Here is a 19564-nt window from a genome sequence, read left to right as displayed (position 1 = left end):
TTTTCACCCAAACCAGTCGTGGCCAGTTGGCGCTTATCTCTCTCTTCTCTCTGCCACCACACCATCCCTTACCCTGAATGAGAAGAGACAAGTCAACTGATAACGGGTCCATGATCAACTGTCCCTAAGCAGGCACTTCCAGCGACGAAAAACCCTGGTCAGCCATTGTCCCTCCCACTACAAACATATCCAATAGTGTGTCTGTGTAAATGCCTAACTGGCTGATAGCAGAGCTAAGCTCACAAACACAAGATCCTGTGCCCAATCTGAGGCCTGAGGTGCTTATTTAAAGCACAAAAGGGTGTCTGAGCACCCTGTTTGGGTCCATGAGCACCAGCTTTAATGTTGGTACTTTGCTCTAATCTGAAAGACCAGAGGCTAAGGAGGACACATTAATAGCCAACCAATTCAAGAACTACACATGTGAGACACTTTATACATGTAAGACACGTCCCGTGCTCTTTAGCTCATGGTTTAACGTCACAAAAGCTTTTATGCTTGAGAGGAAAATGGATTTTAAAGACTCATGCTGGCTGCTTCCGCCCCTATACTCTCATATATCCACACACACACACACACACATTTATACACTCACAATGCAATTTTCATTCATGATTTATGAGAGCATCGTGTCAGTTATCCTCTCAATGATACTCTCGAAACCAGCGATAATGTTTATTCTGTTTTTTTTCCCCAAGCTTCCATGCCCACCCAGTGAAATATGCATCAGCGTTCTCATCAAACTTTCACATGACAAAATGTGCCTTCAGTGAAACAGCAGACTCGAATTACATCCGCATCATTATTTATGTCATGAATAGTCGAGTGAAATGCTTCGCTTCAATTTCCTTCATTCACTGAAAATGAACAGAGGAAATCTGTCGAAATATCCGGACACAAGAACACAAAATGCACTGTGTTTACAGCTGGCCTTTTGTCTCCAGATTTGCATTTAAAAACTATTAATATCTATTTCCACTCCATAGCCAAAAGTATGTGGACACCTTCTATTTTGTATTTTATTTTATCCACATGTATTGCTTACAGATACAAAAAATCCATCCAACCGCCAAGCACATTCCATAAAGACATATTTGCAGTAGCTTTTTTTCCAAGTTTCCTACCAATCTAGTCATTTCCAATCACCCCATTGCACTCTGACCGAGGAGAGCCGTGACTAACACACGCCCCCTCCGACACGTGTGCAGCAGCCGACTGCATCTTTTCACCTTCATGAGGCGAGTTCATATGAAGCTCAGTCTTGCGCACAGAGAGTCACGCACTGATCTCAAGGGCCAGCTGTAAATTGTGGTGGAGGATAAGCAATTGTCTTTTGTTGTTTTTGATGTTTTGGAAATTATAATGCTACAGCGTACAATAATACCACTCAATCCCCATCCATCCATCTGTTAACAACATTTCGTATTGAATTGTTGCTGAGCTACTTTGATAGAACCTGTAAATACAGTTAAATATTTTAAAATAAAATTTACCAAATGCACTTTATTATTATTTTTTTTTGTTACTGGATCCAAAGCCCAGGTCTTAAGCTCTTGAGTTTGAACCTCAGCTCTGCCATCAGCTGAGGCACATGATTGGCTGTGTTTCTGTAAGGGGCTAAGGGGCAGGACAATGACTGAACAGGGTTTCTTTATAACTGCTGCAGTTACGACCTCTGCTGGCTGATTGATGGCGCCTGCATCAGGAAACAGGGGATAATGGAGATTGGTGCGTGACTCTCTGTAAGCAAACGGATCCCTATATAAATCCCTCTTTGTGCAGGTGGGGACATGTGACGTTTGTGACCCTCCTTGATCAGTAATGGAGGTCAGCAGTAGTAGATGAGGGTAATTGGATACGACTAGATAATGCATCATTAGAACGTACAAAGAAAATTAAAGTATATATTAGTCCAGTATGATTTGATGAGTTTGGTGTGGAGGTTCTGGACCATAACCTAGGATGAACTGGTACATTAATTGTGAGCCAAGCCTTATGTTCACCTTATTATCACTCTTTTGACTGAATAGGCAACAAATTCTACAGAGACACTCTGTAAAATATGTAATTCACCATCAGGTACTTCCAAGAATTTACAGCTTCCAAGGTGAGCAGCTCGATATGTGACTCCAGTAATAAGCTCCTGCAGTGGTGTGTCTAGGTTTGTATTCCCAGAGGATCTGGAATTGTTATTGGTGTTGAAAATGATACACAAGTTCCTGCTGATGACAGCAAAACCCGACAGAATAGGCTGGAGTTAATAGAGGTCTTTGTAAACTTCACTCAATTCTGCTTTTCCTTTCAGTGTTTTTTTTTTGCAGTCTGTTATCCCGTGTGGAAATCGATATGGGTCCATTACACATTAATATTCATCTTTCTTTTTTTTTTTGTGTGTTTCAGGTGTGGTGTCTCTCTCTCAGGCTCTTTGCTCTAATGATGATTACTCTAACTCACTCCTGCATCTGGATCTGAGTAAAAACCCTGGCATACTGTCAGGAGAGGAAGCAACGGTTAGAGAACACCCCCGCCACACACACACACACACACACACACACACACACAGACATTTTATTGTTTTGAACTAAAATCATTCAGTGTAACAACAAAAGCCATTGTAAAAAGTCAAATTCATCCAAAAATATGTACTTGACCAAGAGCTTGTTGGACATCATAACCAAAAACCATTATAATGAATAAAAAGTTGCCCCCCAACCGTGTATTTGGAAATTTGTGGATGAGAAGACCTGTTTTGCAATCGCATTTTATTCCAACAGTGTTCAATGGGTTTTAGATCAGGGCTCTGTGTAGGCCACTGGCCCCCTTTTTCATTAACTTGTCAAACTATGGTACGTGCATTTTCATGCTGTGACAGAAAATGACCTTCCCTAGACTGTTGCCACAGATTTGAAAGCATGTGGAATAGAATGACTTCATTGTCATATATACTTATACACGTGTCTAGTATAATAAAATGCTTATTCCGCATATCCCAGTTTGTCTGGAAGTTGGGATCAGAGCCCAGGTTTGTTCATTGGATTAGACAGTGTTAAGAGCCTTACTCAAAGGCCCAACGGTGGCTGCATGGCACTGGAGCTGGAATTTGATTTCATGAGGGGGATTTTACACACCTGAACTCTCATTAGGATGGGGGTCTACATACTTTTGGCCATGTAAAACAGTAGTAGTGTTGTATATAAAACATGTTGGTATAGCTTGTGCTTTACATGTTCCTTCACAAAACAAGGTAACAGTGCTGGAAAGTGTTAGCACAGACATACAGGAGTAATAGACATAAAGAACTACCATGCACCAAACTATTCACCAGTCACTGCTTAAAAACCAGACAACCTTTTTACTCAAATAATTCATTGTTTTTATGCCATTATCTTATAAAGATGGTAAATAACAGATCAGAACTCTTTGTTATTCTGCTAGTTTTGTTTATGAAGCTCTGCAGTGTAACGGCTGGATGAAATTTACATTATTTTCAGTCTTGACTTGGCCAGCAGCCATAGTGCATCTCATTAAATCTGTTTCTTTTTGTTTCTGTAGCATCTGTACATGTTCTTGTCTCAGCCCAACTGTTTGGTGCATTTGGACCTATCAGGAACCGACTGCTGCGTGGACTCTGTGAGTACCTCCTGTTTTTAAACTTATAATATATTAATTCTTCTATTATTAAATCATATCCAGTTTTAGCCAATTCATTCATGTTTCTGTAAATGCAACATACACAGTAAGTCAAAAAGGGGACCTCTGTGCCTTTGCCCATAACTTTGGCAATGTTGATTGACTTTCAAAATTCTGTCACTGTTGGACACGAAAACAAGGTAATTTTATTTGTTAAAAATATTGGTTACCATGACAACCCTTTAACAGCGACAGACACCAATATTGTAACACAAGGTTAAAAGTTTTTTTTTTTTTTTTACCACAGAGGACAGAATTTTTGTTAAAAACGTAAAGGTTATAAACTGAAAAAAAGAGGAAAAACTGAAAAACGCAGGACTTTAAAATTGTTGCGTAAGATCTGTAAAGCGGGGCAGCACGGTGGCTCGGTGGGTAGCACTGTCACCTCACAGCAAGAAGGTCCTGGTTTCAATCCCCAGGCGGGGCGGTCCGGGTCCTTTCTGTGTGGAGTTTGCATGTTCTCCCAGTGTCTGCGTGGATTTCCTCCGGGAGCTCCGGTTTCCTCCCACAGTCCAAAAACATGCAGTCAGGTTTATTGGAGACACTGAATTGCAATTAAATAGATAACTGGATGGATGGATGGATGGATGGATGGATAAATGGATGGATGGATGGATGGATAGATGAATGAATGAATGGATGGATGGATGGATGGATGGATGGATGGATGGATGGGTGGGTAGATAGATGGATAAATGGATGGATGTGTAAATAGATGGATGGATGGATGGGTGGATGGATGGATGGATGGATGGATGGGTAGATAGATGGATGAATGGGTAAATAGATGGATGGATGGGTGGATGGATGTATGGATGGATGGATAGATGGATGGGTAGATGGATGGATGGATGGGTAGATGGATGGATGGATGGATGGATGGATGGGTAGATAGATGGATGGATGGATGGGTAAATAGATGGATGAATGGATGGATGGATGGGTAGATGGATGGATGGGTAAATAGATGGATGGATGGATGGGTAGATAGATGGATGAATGGATGGATGGATGGGTAGATAGATGGATGAATGGATGGATGGATGGATGGATGGGTAAATGGATGGATGGATGGATGGATGGGTAGATAGATAGATGGATGGGTAAATAGATAGATGGATGGATGGATAGATAGATAGATTTTAAAAATTGAGCAACATTTGCCAAAGGGACAGAGGTCCCTTTTTCAAGTCTGTCCTTCCCTTTGTGAACATCGTCAGGTTGATTCTTTGTGCTTAACGTTTTATTGATACCTAACTAGTAGTTTAATTTTGCAAGTTAATTAATGTAATTTAATTACTTGTTAGCTTGCAGTACTATATTAAATATTGCTGGTACTTAACAAAAGAAAACAGTTTAGCCATTTTGTGTTAATGTAAATCACCACATTTGTTGTATTAATGGTCACGGATGTTTAAGTAAATTAAACTAAATCTAAAATACTGAATTGTGTTCGTACCAGAAATTTAGAAGCAAAACTATTTACTGTTAAAAGTCAGGCACATAATTTTGCAAACAAAAGCCTGGTGTAACCTGGGTTTCAGTCGTATTTTGCAGTGAGGGTTGTTTTTCTCTCTCTCTTTTCCTTTCTCTATATATTTTCCCTTTGATTCTTTCCCACGGGCTTCATTTCCAAGTTTTAATCTCCATTTTTTTTCCCCGTGTCTCTGGCAGCTATTTGGGGCTCTGCTCCGGGGCTGCTGTGCTGATCTCTCTTACCTCAACCTCTCCAAAAACTCATTTTCTCACAGGTTTGATCTATTCTCTCTGTCTTTTCCTTACTGCATAAGTGTAAAGTAAAGTAGAAGCTCGATCAAAATGCAAAATAAGCCAATGATAAAAATAAGATCACAGGATTGAAATATGCTTGGTATCTTTGTGACCACTGGTGCAGGCAGAATGCTGACAAACAATGTACTTGGACGTAACCCACTCTGGTTGACAGAATTGCTGAATTTAGCCTGTTTTTTATCCTACAATCTGAGTCTAACTTTAAGGTTTTTAATTAAGCAGTGGCTTCTTTGCTGCATGGTCACTTCTAAACCCATGACTTTATAAAGCTTTCTTTGAAAATTGACAGTCACACCTGTAGATTTAAATTTATGGCAGTCCTATTCTTGTCAGTTCTTGAATTACAAATGACCAGCACAGAGTACAATTTGGGTTTCTTCTCGGCCTTGGCAAAGAGACCACTGTTCCATGTACTTGCAGATACTGTAGTTCTTTGTAGAGATGATTACTCTGACTTGTGGAATCTGTTCTAAGTTCTTTTCTGGACCTATTAAACTGTTTGTGCCTCAGTCTCTAGGCCTATTTAAATGGGCACAGAAAAGTCACCAGCTGTAAATAGGAGTCCATGCTGTTTCATAAATAACATTATAGAACTTCTAGTAACGCCAAATTAATAATCTAAATGGCTTTGACTATATTTTGTCTATATACGTATATATGTGTGTATATATATACAGTGTATCACAAAAGTGAGTACACCCCTCACATTTCTGCAAATATTTCATTATATCTTTTCATGGGACAACACTATAGACATGAAACTTGGATATAACTTAGAGTAGTCAGTGTACAGCTTGTATAGCAGCGTAGATTTACTGTCTTCTGAAAATAACTCAACACACAGCCATTAATGTCTAAATAGCTGGCAACATAAGTGAGTACACCCCACAGTGAACATGTCCAAATTGTGCCCAAATGTGTCGTTGTCCCTCCCTGGTGTCATGTGTCAAGGTCCCAGGTGTAAATGGGGAGCAGGGCTGTTAAATTTGGTGTTTTGGGTACAATTCTCTCATACTGGCCACTGGATATTCAACATGGCACCTCATGGCAAAGAACTCTCTGAGGATGTAAGAAATAGAATTGTTGCTCTCCACAAAGATGGCCTGGGCTATAAGAAGATTGCTAACACCCTGAAACTGAGCTACAGCATGGTGGCCAAGGTCATACAGCGGTTTTCCAGGACAGGTTCCACTCGGAACAGGCTTCGCCAGGGTCGACCAAAGAAGTTGAGTCCACGTGTTCGGCGTCATATCCAGAGGTTGGCTTTAAAAAATAGACACATGAGTGCTGCCAGCATTGCTGCAGAGGTTGAAGACGTGGGAGGTCAGCCTGTCAGTGCTCAGACCATACGCCGCACACTGCATCAACTCAGTCTGCATGGTCGTCATCCCAGAAGGAAGCTGACGCACAAGAAAGCCCGCAAACAGTTTGCTGAAGACAAGCAGTCCAAGAACATGGATTACTGGAATGCCCTGTGGTCTGACGAGACCAAGATAAACTTGTTTGGCTCAGATGGTGTCCAGCATGTGTGGCGGCGCCCTGGTGAGAAGTACCAAGACAACTGTATCTTGCCTACAGTCAAGCATGGTGGTGGTAGCATCATGGTCTTGGGCTGCATGAGTGTTGCTGGCACTGGGGAGCTGCAGTTCATTGAGGGAAACATGAATTCCAACATGTACTGTGACATTCTGAAACAGAGCATGATCCCCTCCCTTCGAAAACTGGGCCTCATGGCAGTTTTCCAACAGGATAACGACCCCAAACACAACCTCCAAGATGACAACTGCCTTGCTGAGGAAGCTGAAGGTAAAGGTGATGGACTAAACCCAATTGAGCACCTGTGGCGCATCCTCAAGTGGAAGGTGGAGGAGTTCAAGGTGTCTAACATCCACCAGCTCCGTGATGTCATCATGGAGGAGTGGAAGAGGATTCCAGTAGCAACCTGTGCAGCTCTGGTGAATTCCATGCCCAGGAGGGTTAAGGCAGTGCTGGATAATAATGGTGGTCACACAAAATATTGACACTTTGGGCACAATTTGGACATGTTCACTGTGGGGTGTACTCACTTATGTTGCCAGCTATTTAGACATTAATGGCTGTGTGTTGAGTTATTTTCAGAAGACAGTAAATCTACACTGCTATACAAGTTGTACACTGACTACTCTAAGTTATATCCAAGTTTCATGTCTATAGTGTTGTCCCATGAAAAGATATAATAAAATATTTGCAGAAATGTGAGGGGTGTACTCACTTTTGTGATACACTGTATATATATACAGTGGGGGAAATAAGTATTTGATCCCCTGCTGATTTTGTAAGTTTACCCCCTTACAAAGACTTGAACAGTCTATCATTTTTATGGAAGGTTTATTTTAACAGAGAGAGACAGAATATCAACAAAAAATCCAGAAAAAAAACATTAAATAAAAGTTATGAATTAATTTGTATTTAATTAAGGGAAATAAGTATTTGATCCCCTACCAACCAGCAAGAATTCTGACCCCCACAGACCGGTTATGTGCACAAAAGGCACACAAATTAGTCCTGTCCCTGTATAAAAGACTCCTGTAACAGAATCAGTTTCTTCCGTTCAAATCTCTCGACCACCATGGGCAAGACCAAAGAGCTATCAAAGGACGTCAGGGACAAGATTGTAGACCTGCACAAGGCTGGAATGGGCTACAAGACCATCAGCAAGAAGCTTGGTGAGAAGGAGACCACTGTTGGCATGATAATTCGAAAATGGAAGAAATACAAGATCACAGTCAATCGCCCTCGCTCTGAAGCTCCATGCAAGATCTCACCTTGTGGGGTAAGAATGATTCTGAGAAAGGTGAGGTCAGCCCAGAATTACACGGGAGGAGCTTGTCAATGATCTCAAGGGAGCTGTTCAAGTCTTTGTAAGGGGGTAAACTTACAAAATCAGCAGGGGATCAAATACTTATTTTCCTCACTGTATATATATGTACTAACCATATAAAATTTGGAAGTTTCTCCCTTTTTCTCCCGATTTTTAGTGCGTCCAATTTTTAGCTAATTTTGTTATGCTTCCTCTCTACCGTTGCTGACCCTCGCCCCTGATTGAGGAGAGCGAACTGACACACGTCTCTTCCGATATGTGTGCAGTAGCCAACTGCATTTTTTCACCTGCACCAGCTCAGTCACCCTGATCAGCATTATTCCTCTACTCTGTGCAGACGGCATCAACCATCCAGCATAGGTCGTAATTGCATCAGTTATGAGGTCCCTCTCCGGCTCCCTAACCCTGTATGAACAACAGCCAAACGTGGTTCATATAGCCGCCCAGCCCAGCGGATGGCAGAACTGAGATTTGATACAATGTATTTGAAATCCCAGCTCTGGTGTGCTAGTGTGTTTTACCGCTGCGCCACCTGAGCGACAAGTTTTTTTTTTTTATTAAATGTGTTTTACAGTGGGTCAGTGGTAGCCTAGTGGGTAGAGCTTTGGGCAATCAATCAAAAGGTTGAGAGTTCGAATACCAGCTCTGCCATGCAGCTACTGTTGGGTCTTTGAGCAAGGCCTTTAAGGCCCTCTCGGTTCCATTGGCACAGTGGGGTCAGTGACTGACCCTGCACTCTAACCCTAGCTCCGAAAACAAGCTGGGATACGCGGAAAAAGAATTTTGTTGTACTGTACACCTGTATATGTATATATGACAAATAAAGGCGTTCTATTCTATTTAATAATTCAATAATGCGAGTTATTTTGCAGCATTATAGAAAGTATATTGCTGGATGGTTGCCTTAAATTAGCTCTAGGTGTGAGTATATGAGGAAATGGGTGACTGAGGGTGCCCTGGGATAAATGGGACTGATGTTTATCTCAACTTTATGCTCTTCTAGGAAAGTAAAGGAGACTCTACCCTTATTCCGTCAGTTCTTCAGCTCTGCATTCAGTCTTACTCATGTCAGCCTGGCCTCCATGAAACTCCCTCCGGAAGCCCTTAGGTAAGACGCCACACTCCTTCCTAAAACACAGGTCCATTCAACACCAATTCTCTGTTTCTGTTCCAGTTCTGTTATATGATGAATTGAATGAGTTTGACCTGAGAATTATCACCATTATAACAGGACCAGATTTATACAGCAGAAGTAATATTACTCCCTGTAATTTCGTCTTTTATTGTATATTTGTCAGACTGAATAATTTCAGACTATTAAACAGAATATGATATTATATAAAGGGAACTCAGGTAAAGACAGCACATGATGCAGACTATAGCAACACTTGCTATAATTTAATACTAGTCGTCCAGACTGCTGTGGGAAAAATTGCGCTCCACTCTTTTTTGCAGACATGATTTAAATCAGACACATGGCTCGGTTTACGGACATGAACTGTATGTTTCAGGTGTCTGCACAGAATTTTAATTAAGTTCAATTTAGGACTAAGCCACTACAAAACTACCCTAGTAGTTAGGGTACTGGACTAGTAATTAAGAAGGTCACTGGTTTAAGCCTAACCACAACCAAATAGCCACTATAGAGCCTATGAGAAATCCCCTTAACCCTTAATTGTTTGGATTATCAGTCACAAGTGTAAGTCGTCTGTGAACATGATGATTTGCACAACCCAATTAAGCCTTAATTTTATTCATACATTTATTGTCTGTTGTACCACTGCTTTTCCAATTCAGGGTCTCGGGGGGTACGATTCACTGGGAAACACCCCAGAAAGGTTGGCAGTCCATTACAGGGTGCCCCAGTTACAGCTCATTAGAAAATGGTCCTAATGTTGACTCAAAATTTCTAGTCTAGAAGTCTGAAGTCGTCCAGGTCAATACACAATGCGTAATTAGTATTCTAGGTTGCTGTACTGTAAATGAATTAGGAAAAACTAGCCCACTCCTAAATTTGATGTATTTTATTGTCAGCCATTAAAATGTGAAATTATTTAGTAATGATGCCTCAGAATCAGCTCATGTACAGATAATCTTACTATCTTTTTAAAATTCATAGTCCAGTCATCCAAGTTACTCAAATTTTGCACTTTTACCACCACGTTTGATGTTATGTTCTATCTCTTTCTTTTCTTTTTTCTGGAAGAAATTTGTTCCTTGGTCTGACCAACAACCCTCATATCAATGACATGCATCTCGACATCAGCAGCTGTGAGGTATGTTCTATTCTGTCCTGAAGAACATGGTTAGTTCTATGGTTAGAACTCTAACCATAAGCTTGTTGGACATCCCATTGTAAAACCATGAGCATTTATATAGAGTCGCCTTTCCTTTGCAGCTATAACAGCTTTCCACAAGATGTAGAAATTTGGTGGAAATTTATGCCCGTTCATTAAAAACAGTGTTGGTGATGCCAGGTACTGATGTTGAATTAGAAGCCCTGGCTCACAATCAATGTTTAAATTAGTTTCAGTGGTGTTCATTTGGGTTGAGTTAAGAACACTGTCCAGGCCACTGGAATTCCTCTACACCAAACCATGTCTTTTTGGACCTTGCATTTTTGCACAGTGTCAAAAAGTCCTTCTGGAACAGAAAAGGACCTTCCTTAGTTCTTAAACAACAGAACTTAATAATAAAAAAGGGTGTCCACAAACTTTTGCCCATATAGTGTAACAATAACTGTTATGGCAAATTTTGACAACATGACATTTGACATGAAATACTCTATTTTCAGCTGAGATCAGCTGGTGCAGCTGTTATACAAGAGTTGTTTCCTCGGGTCACATCCATCGCTACACTGGACATCTCGGATAATGGTGAGTTCATTAGTGCTCCAACGATAATAAACACTAAATCCCAGTTGCTGTGGATTCACTAACATACAGTTTTATTTTTGCTTCTAATAAACACTAACCATGCAGTTTATTTCTTGATACTTTTATAGGATACACCTAACTTACAGATTAACATTTTGGTTGTACAGTTACTGACTATAGCCTAACTGTTGCTCTGTACATATTATTAACCCCCTGTACCCCAATTATCAATTCTAAGATCATATACTGTATGTTTGGGTGTTGGAACATTCTCTGTGCTAATGTTAACAAGTTTTGTTCTAATTTTTCAACACTGTCTAATCTTACTGACGCTTTCTACACATTTAAAAATCCCAACAACACTACTGCACCTGATTCACTTATTAAGTGAAATAAAGTGATTTTGTTTCTGATGTAAGGGACTGTGTGTTGGGAAAAGGCTAACAGCGTATGTTGCTACAGGGTTTGATGCTGACCTGACAACTGTGTTTACCGGACTATCCAGACATCCCTCACTCAAACATCTTCATATGGGAAAAAACTTCAACATCAAGAACAGGTACTACTGTGATTAGCTTTTGCAACTTCATTATAAATACATTTAAAACTTTCTTCTGTGGCTTGTACAGCTTATACTAATATGTAAATGTTACATATGCAGTGTTACATAGAGCGGTTTCACCTGTGACATGAAGTGTATTAAACTGATTTGTTTTTTAAAGAAAATGTGTTTAAAATATCCATCTGTTGTAATTCCTATATTTATATTTCTCCTTCAAGGACACTAGATGAAATTCTGCACAAACTGGTCCAACTTATACAGGAGGAAGAGTGTGTGAGTATACAACACTAAACATCATATACACCGATCAGCCATAACATTTAAACCACCTCCTTGTTTCTACACTCACTGTCCATTTTATCAGCTCCACTTACCATATAGAAGCACTTTGTAGTTCCACAATTACTTTGTAGTTCTACAATTACTGACTGTAGTCCATCTGTTTCTCTGCATGATTTGCTGTTCTTTCACCCTGTTCTTCAATGGTCAGGACCCCCACAGGACCACCACAGAGCAGGTATTACTTGGGTGGTGTATCATTCTCAGCACTGCAATGACACTGACATGGTGGTGGTGTGTTAGTGTGTGTTGTGCTGGTATGAGTGGATCAGACGCAGCAGCGCTGCTGGAGTTTTTAAATACTGTGTCCACTCACTGTCCTCTCTATTAGACACTCCTACCTAGTTTGTCCACCTTGTAGATGTAAAGTCAGAGACGATCGCTCATCTATTGCTGCTGTTTGAGTTGGTCATCTTCTAGACCTTCATCAGTGGTCACAGGTCGCTGGCCACGGGGCGCTGTTGGCTGGATATATTTGATTGGTGGACTATTCTCAGTCCAGCAGTGACAGTGAGGTGTTTAAAAACTCCAGCAGTGCTGCTGTGTCTGATCCACTCATACCAGCACAACACACACTAACACACCACCACCATGTCAGTGTCACTGCAGTGCTGAGAATGAACCACCACCTAAATAACACCTGCTCTGTAGTGGTCCTGTGGGGGTCCTGACCATTGAAGAACAGGGTGAAAGCAGACTAAAAAGGTATGTAGAGAAACAGAGGGACTACAGTCAGTAATTGTAGAACTACAAAGTGCTTCTATATGATAAGTTGAGCTGATAAAATGGACACTGATAAAATGGTGTCATTTAGCCAGCAGAGTACCATATAGTGTCAGGCAAAAAAAAAATTGATGTATGCACTGTATTCTACATATTCTACATGTCTGCAGGCACTGCAGTCTCTGTCTCTGGTGGACTCTCGGCTACGTTCCCGTGGCACGATGCTGGTGAACGCACTGGGCAGCAACGCCTGCCTCAGGAAGGTGGACCTGAGCGGCAACAACCTGGACGACATTGGCGCCAAAATGCTCAGCAAAGCCCTGCAGATCAACACCACTCTACGGTGAGAGAGCGGAGAGTTGATTTATGGGAGGAAAACTGGAAAAGCTTGGAGATAGAATAAAAAAAGAAAAAAGTTAACGTTAGATGGTTGCAGAAAAGGTGGGAGGGAATAAAAATGAGCTTTTCTCGCTTTGTTTCCTACAGGAGTGTAAGCTGGGACCGGAATAACACCAGCGCTGCAGGCTTCATGGATGTGGCACGAGCTCTAGAACAGTATAACTAACACACACACACACACGGACACACACTCATTAGTACCACCTTTAAAGAGGTCAGCTTTTGTTAGCAACAAAACAAAATCACACTCATTCACAGATAATGACAGAGGCTAATTTTAGCATTGTGGGAAGCAAAAGAAAGAAACTCATGTCTGAGCTACACACACTCGCACACACACACACACACACACCACACACCTACACACACAGCAACACATTTCCTTATTTTTTCATTATCTTCAGCTCTCTTTAATTTCCCCCCCCCCAATTTTCTCCATAATCTAGTCGTATCCAATAACCCTGATTGCGTTACGCTTCACCTGTACCGATACAACTCTCCACTTCTGATTGAGGAGCTTTGTAACTGACACACGCCCCCTCCGACACGTGTGCAGTACCGTCTGCATCTTTTCACCTGCATGAGGCGAGTTCATATGCGGATCAGCTTTGCGTACGGAGCGCCACATCCTGATCAGCATTATCCCTCAACTCTGCGCAGGCGCCATCAATCAGCCAGCAGAGGTCGTAATTGCACCAGTTATGAGGAACCCTGGTCCGGCTTGTCCCACCCTGTGAACAACAGCCAATCGTTGTTTATGTAGCTGTCCAGCCCAGCCGGATGAGATTTGAAACTATGTATTCGAAATCCCAGCTCTGGTGTGCTAGTGTGTTTTACTGCTGCGCCACCTGAGCAGGCAGCTCTCTTTTGTTTTGTTTTTTTCTTTCTCCTTTCCTTCTTTTCTTCTTTTCTATGTTTTATAATCTTTGTGCTTTGTTCTGCTCTGTTCTTTTCTGTTCTCTTTTCTACTGTTCTTTCTTTTTGTCTCCCTTTGTCTGTGTTCTTGTTTTTTTTTTATCTTGGCTTTACATATATGGACTTTTCTTTTTTGTTTTTGTCTCATTTATTCTCTTTTCGTTTCATATTGCTTCCTTTTCTCTTCCATTTACTTCTCTTCTTAATCTTAATCTCTGCATGTCTTGTGCTATATTGTTTGTTTTCCTTCTCAAATTTTCTACCAAATTTATTTTGGCTCCTAAAATGTGTCCTTGCCATGTCTCTTATTTTCCTTTTCTTTTTATTTTATTTCCTTTTTGCTCTGATCTAAATTCACCTGCAATTTAATCTGCTTTCCCCATATGTCCTTTATGCTTGTCTTGTGTTGTCTCATGTCATCTCTCATATTCTCATTTCGTCTCATCCCATTTCACTTTATATTTTCTTATCTGATCTCTTATTGTATTTTTTTATCTTGTCCTGCTTCTGCCCTTTTTTCCTGTCCACTGTCAGTAATTTCACGCTGCAGTACATGCCGATACCCCTGAGTGATGTCACCCAAGCATATCGAAGTGCTCCAGAAAAGACAGAACAGGCACTTACCAAGGTACATTTCTTATATTTATTCACAAGGTACTACATGCTATCCGTATTATATTACAGTACTGCATGTCAGCTTTGTTTAACCTGTACACAATTGCATCAATAAAGACCTTTATTAATTATTATTTAGTACAATGTAACATATCCTTATGAACAGGGGTGGAGAGCAGGTTTCATTCACATTCAGTCCAAGATAAATGTAATATATTATTTGCTATACAGTTACTTTCTCCCTTTCAGCAGAATACTTTTGTATACATTGCTAGACTGACCTGTTTGAACTCCCATCATGTCTCCCATGTTTCCAAAATACAAAAATGTTTGTACGTGGCATCAATTCACTTGTTCAACTCTTTTAAAAATTCTTCATACTGCTCCTGTGTTTAGGGGTCTGCATACCAGACTTGACACCGTTTATACACTGCATTCCCTTCCTGATGCAACCCTAATATTTTTATCCAGGCCTAGGACCTGCACTGGGAGAGCACTGACAAGTGCACCTATCAATATCTAGGCTACCCTCATTCCTCAAATACTAGACAGTTAAGTCTGTGCAGATGCCCGAATGGTTGGACACGGACACATGGATCTTAGCGGCAGTGGATTCTTTACTTTACCGCTACACCACCTGATCACATATACTGCAGCTTATATCATTAATTAAATCCTAATGTTGATTATAGGTTGTAACGATACACTCTACCCACGATGCAATGCGATTCACGATACTGCGTTCACGATACGATTTTTACTTTTTAAAGAAAGTATCCTCACATAAATAAATTTGGCTGGAAATTTCCGAACCTGGCAACCCTGTAGTGACACCATATGCTGTTTAAAGTGAATATTGGTTCATTATACATATAAACCGATTTGAATCGTTACACATGTTAATCGATTTTTAACTGTCTTGTGGTGCATCGTTACATCCCTAGTTGATTATTTTATCAACTTTTATGAAAACAAAATAACTGATAGGTTGGTGGTGAAAGCTTTCCAGCCATCCACCAACCAAGTCTCTATACCAAACAGACAGAGAAATCTACATCCATAAGAAACAGTATATAAACAAACAAGCTGTTCCAGCGGTTAAAGGCACTGAGAAAACAGATTAGATGATGTACATGTACTACCATTATGTAATATAGACTATACAGTACTTATAAGGTGTGGAAGAAAAATGTTCATTTACACTAGAAGTATGAATACATAATCAATTACCCCTTAGAATGTGTAGATGTGGTTAGGGCATGACTGTCAGTAGTCATACTCAAATATTCCAAGAATACTGCTACAGCGGAATGATACTGGAAAGTGTGTCAATTACATTGTATGACCTCCAAAACCGGGCGGCACTGTGGCTCAGTGGGTAGCACTGTCACCTCACAGCAAGAAGGTCCAGCACCCCCCCCCCCCCCCCTTTCCCCGACCCTAACTGGATAAGCAGTTAAGACAGTGAGTGAGTGAGTTACCTCCAAAATCCAGTTAAAGCTGGTTTACACCAGTTTCTAAGTTTGAGCAGAGTAATCTCAGTTAACAATGGAATCTTCTACTGTCCTACAAGGTCACTGATGGGAGTGTAAAGGGTGATTATTTTCTTTCTTTCTTATTGCACACGTTTCTGTATTTCATTAAATGTTTTTCCACCACAAAGGTCAGATGGACACCCTAGCTTGCCTGAAACCCTTTTTGGCCAAGAAAGATTGTGGTCTAGAAAACATCTCTGATACATATACTGTATAATGCCAATTCTTTTTGCTTGTGGTGGCATCTGTTTCAGACAAATGAATCATTGTTGCAGTGACAAGAAGTTCTTCCCTCAGACACAGCCAGTTGTTTCTGTTGTGCACCAGATGTAGATTACTTTTCAGACCTTTAAGCCCTTTGAATAATGTAAAAGCCTTTTTTATTACATTTTATTCTACAACTACTGGTAATTTATTTGCACCCTGATTAGATTGGTTTATGCACTTTATGATGGATAATCAGTTAGAAGTTCTTTTTAGCAGAATACATTACTGCATACTTATAGGAGAGTGTAATCAGTATTCAGCTATGAATACATTTTCAAAGTGTCTTTCCCAATCCTGATTGACCTAGTGTGCTGTTATTGGAAAGTATGTCAGCCTACCAGTGTCCTAGCTCTAGTGCACTCGTCTTTAGTAGTTTACTTTGGCTGTCCCTGTGCTTCCCATCTATAAATATTCATGAATATATAATTTAATAAACTGTAGCCCCTGCATTATGCAAATAGACATAAATGCAACAGTCTCACTCGTGAAATCAATCTCATATGAAGCCTTGAAAGTGTGCATGCTGTATACCGAGGCCACAGAAGTGCTTATTTAAATAAGATCAGAAGAAAGATTTGAGTTGAAGGTTATTTTATGTCCATGTGTGTACTCGGCGTTCAGGTCTCAGTGGATTGTCATGAAAGGAAGTGTTTATTTTTTATTTTTTTGGCGTTTCAGATTCAAAGAGCTTTACTGAGGAACAACCAAACGCAGCGTTTTTCACAGAGACAAGCATTACGCTTACACCAGGGCCTGGTGACCAGCACTGCCGAGCAGGTGTGTGTGTGTGTGTGTGATGGGCTGTATCTCCTAAGGTGATAAAGTGGTTGTGTGTGTGTGTGTGTGTGTGTGTATATAATGTTCTGTATCTCTTCAAGGTGATGGAGAGGTTGTGTGTGCGGGTGCAGCAGCAGGTGTGTGTTCTGCGTGGTGTGGCCGATATGGAGGAGCTTCAGGCGGCTAAACAGGTTCTGAAGGAGGCCCGGAACTCCCGTGCAGTGAGTGTGTTTTAACTAAAACTAAACAAGCAAGACAATACAGTGCAGATTATTAAGATATGTGTGTTATTGGCCATGGGGAATGTGTGTCATCCACTTGAATAACATTAAATGAGGATGAGCAATCAACCCAATTTCTATAGGATACAGGATATATAAAGAAATTACTTTTAATTATTTTGTCATTCTGAAAATAATAGTACGTACATGGATTTGGATCAGTAAAAACAGTCAGACTTAACTAGTTTTGGGTCACAGATACGAGCCCTCAGAAAGGCTAAGGAACAGCTAATACTTGAGCTTTTGGGGTCTAGCTGTTACTACTTTTCTTTTCCATGTCACAATTACCTTTATTCACTATATATGTTATATTTTTAACTTTACTTATAAAATACAGTTTGCTTGTTCATCTTTATGTTTATGGGAGTGTGTGTATCTTTCTTTTTTTCTCAGCTGTACCCATCTTTGTGTGAGTTGGCACATGTGCTTTCTGTTGATGGGCCAGTCAGACAGAGACTAGACTCATTGGCTGGTGAACTGGCCAGGGCTGCAGACAAAGAGCTGCAGGTACACACACACACACACACACACACACACACACACACACACACACACACAAGTATTTACCGCATGAGATACAAAGTGAATCATTAGCGCCAGACTAAAAACTCACTTGCTCCACCTACTGTACAGCTGTGCAGCTTTGGACACTGCAATAGATTTTTGGCAGCAGAGAATTGGAACTGTGCTTATTCCACTGTTCAGTGGTCCAGGACAGAATGGTCCAGTATTTATGTCTTCGGCTCAGGGTTTTAGTACGGTTACCTGCTGATTTGTACCACATCGCAGATTGTTGGTGCCACGTTTGTGTCATTATTAAATATGGTGGGACTCTGTTTCATCTTTTTTTTTATTTTTAGAAGCAGTGCAACTCAAAAACCTAGTGGGCCCCCTCACTCACTCACTTACTCCCTCACTCTCACTTATGTTCTGCAAACAAGGTTATCCATCAGGAGCTGACAATGCAGTCATGCCTTATAGGACCACTCACTGGTGCTTTGCATCTGGGACACTGTGTGTCCTTGTTTTTTTGTACGTATGTTGTCGGAGGGGGTGTGTGATTACCTGCGGCTCTGCTCAACAGGGTGGGGGTTTGCAGTGATAGAGGAGGTTACACTTAGGGAAACTGGACATGACTGGTTTGTGAGAAAGAGGGGAAAATGCAAAAATAGATTAATTAAAAAAAAGTGCGTCGGTTAAAACAATCACTGTCACTTATTATCTAATTATATCAATTATTAATAGCTTAATAAGTTAATAGCTTACTGATGAATATGTTGGTAGACTGACACATTAACTCTGGATTATCAAGATTGATTTAGTGACTCAGTAATTATTTAAAAGTACTGACTGATTATCTAATTGAATAAATTGTGTATTAACTCATTAATTGTATTTTTATTTGATGAACCTACAGACTCATTGATTTCTTTCATGATAGACTTACTGGCCGATGAATGAAACAGTTAAAAGATTGATTTATTTCATTTTCATGTTTTACCATAGCTTTATTGGGGTCAGGGTTACAGTGTGTCCGTATTCCTTGTAATCACTGGAAGCAATGCAGTTACACACCCCAGGCAGAATGACGATTCATTGCGTGGCCTTAGCCATCCCCCGTACCTCGGACAGAGCCAATTGTGTCTGTATGTAGACACCTGACAGGCCGATAGCACAGCTGGAACTTAAACCCTGGATCCCAGTGGTAGTGGGCTGGTCTTATTTAACACTGCACCACCTGGGCACCATGATTAATTAATTGATTAATAAGTTAATGTACTGTGGGCAGCATGGTGGTACAGTGGGTAGTGCTGTTACCTCACAGCAAGAAGGGCCTGAGTTTTATTCCCCAGCCAGTCTGCCAGGGTCCTTTCTGTGTGGAGTTTGCATATTCTGCCTGTGTCTGTGTGGGTTTCCTCTGGGTTCTCTGGGTT

At 40.7% G+C, this 19564-nt stretch overlaps 1 protein-coding gene across 1 annotated transcript in view; it reads left to right on the top strand.

The window, feature by feature from the left end:
- The window catches only part of LOC134319872 (capping protein, Arp2/3 and myosin-I linker protein 3-like), an 82041-nt gene that overhangs the window by 39144 nt on the left and 23333 nt on the right, over positions 1 to 19564 (top strand). Inside the window, exons 13-26 of the mRNA XM_063001137.1 lie at positions 2401 to 2510; positions 3553 to 3630; positions 5365 to 5441; positions 9345 to 9449; positions 10548 to 10617; positions 11136 to 11217; positions 11680 to 11776; positions 11998 to 12052; positions 13012 to 13184; positions 13328 to 13396; positions 14690 to 14783; positions 17251 to 17349; positions 17451 to 17570; positions 18024 to 18137. Of these exons, the coding sequence (XP_062857207.1) occupies positions 2401 to 2510; positions 3553 to 3630; positions 5365 to 5441; positions 9345 to 9449; positions 10548 to 10617; positions 11136 to 11217; positions 11680 to 11776; positions 11998 to 12052; positions 13012 to 13184; positions 13328 to 13396; positions 14690 to 14783; positions 17251 to 17349; positions 17451 to 17570; positions 18024 to 18137 (1343 nt within the window). The remainder of the gene's footprint in view (positions 1 to 2400; positions 2511 to 3552; positions 3631 to 5364; positions 5442 to 9344; positions 9450 to 10547; positions 10618 to 11135; positions 11218 to 11679; positions 11777 to 11997; positions 12053 to 13011; positions 13185 to 13327; positions 13397 to 14689; positions 14784 to 17250; positions 17350 to 17450; positions 17571 to 18023; positions 18138 to 19564) is intronic.

Source organism: Trichomycterus rosablanca, chromosome 9, assembly GCF_030014385.1.
Source record: "Trichomycterus rosablanca isolate fTriRos1 chromosome 9, fTriRos1.hap1, whole genome shotgun sequence".
NCBI lineage: Eukaryota > Metazoa > Chordata > Actinopteri > Siluriformes > Trichomycteridae > Trichomycterus > Trichomycterus rosablanca.
This window is presented reverse-complemented; position numbering and strand designations above follow the sequence as displayed.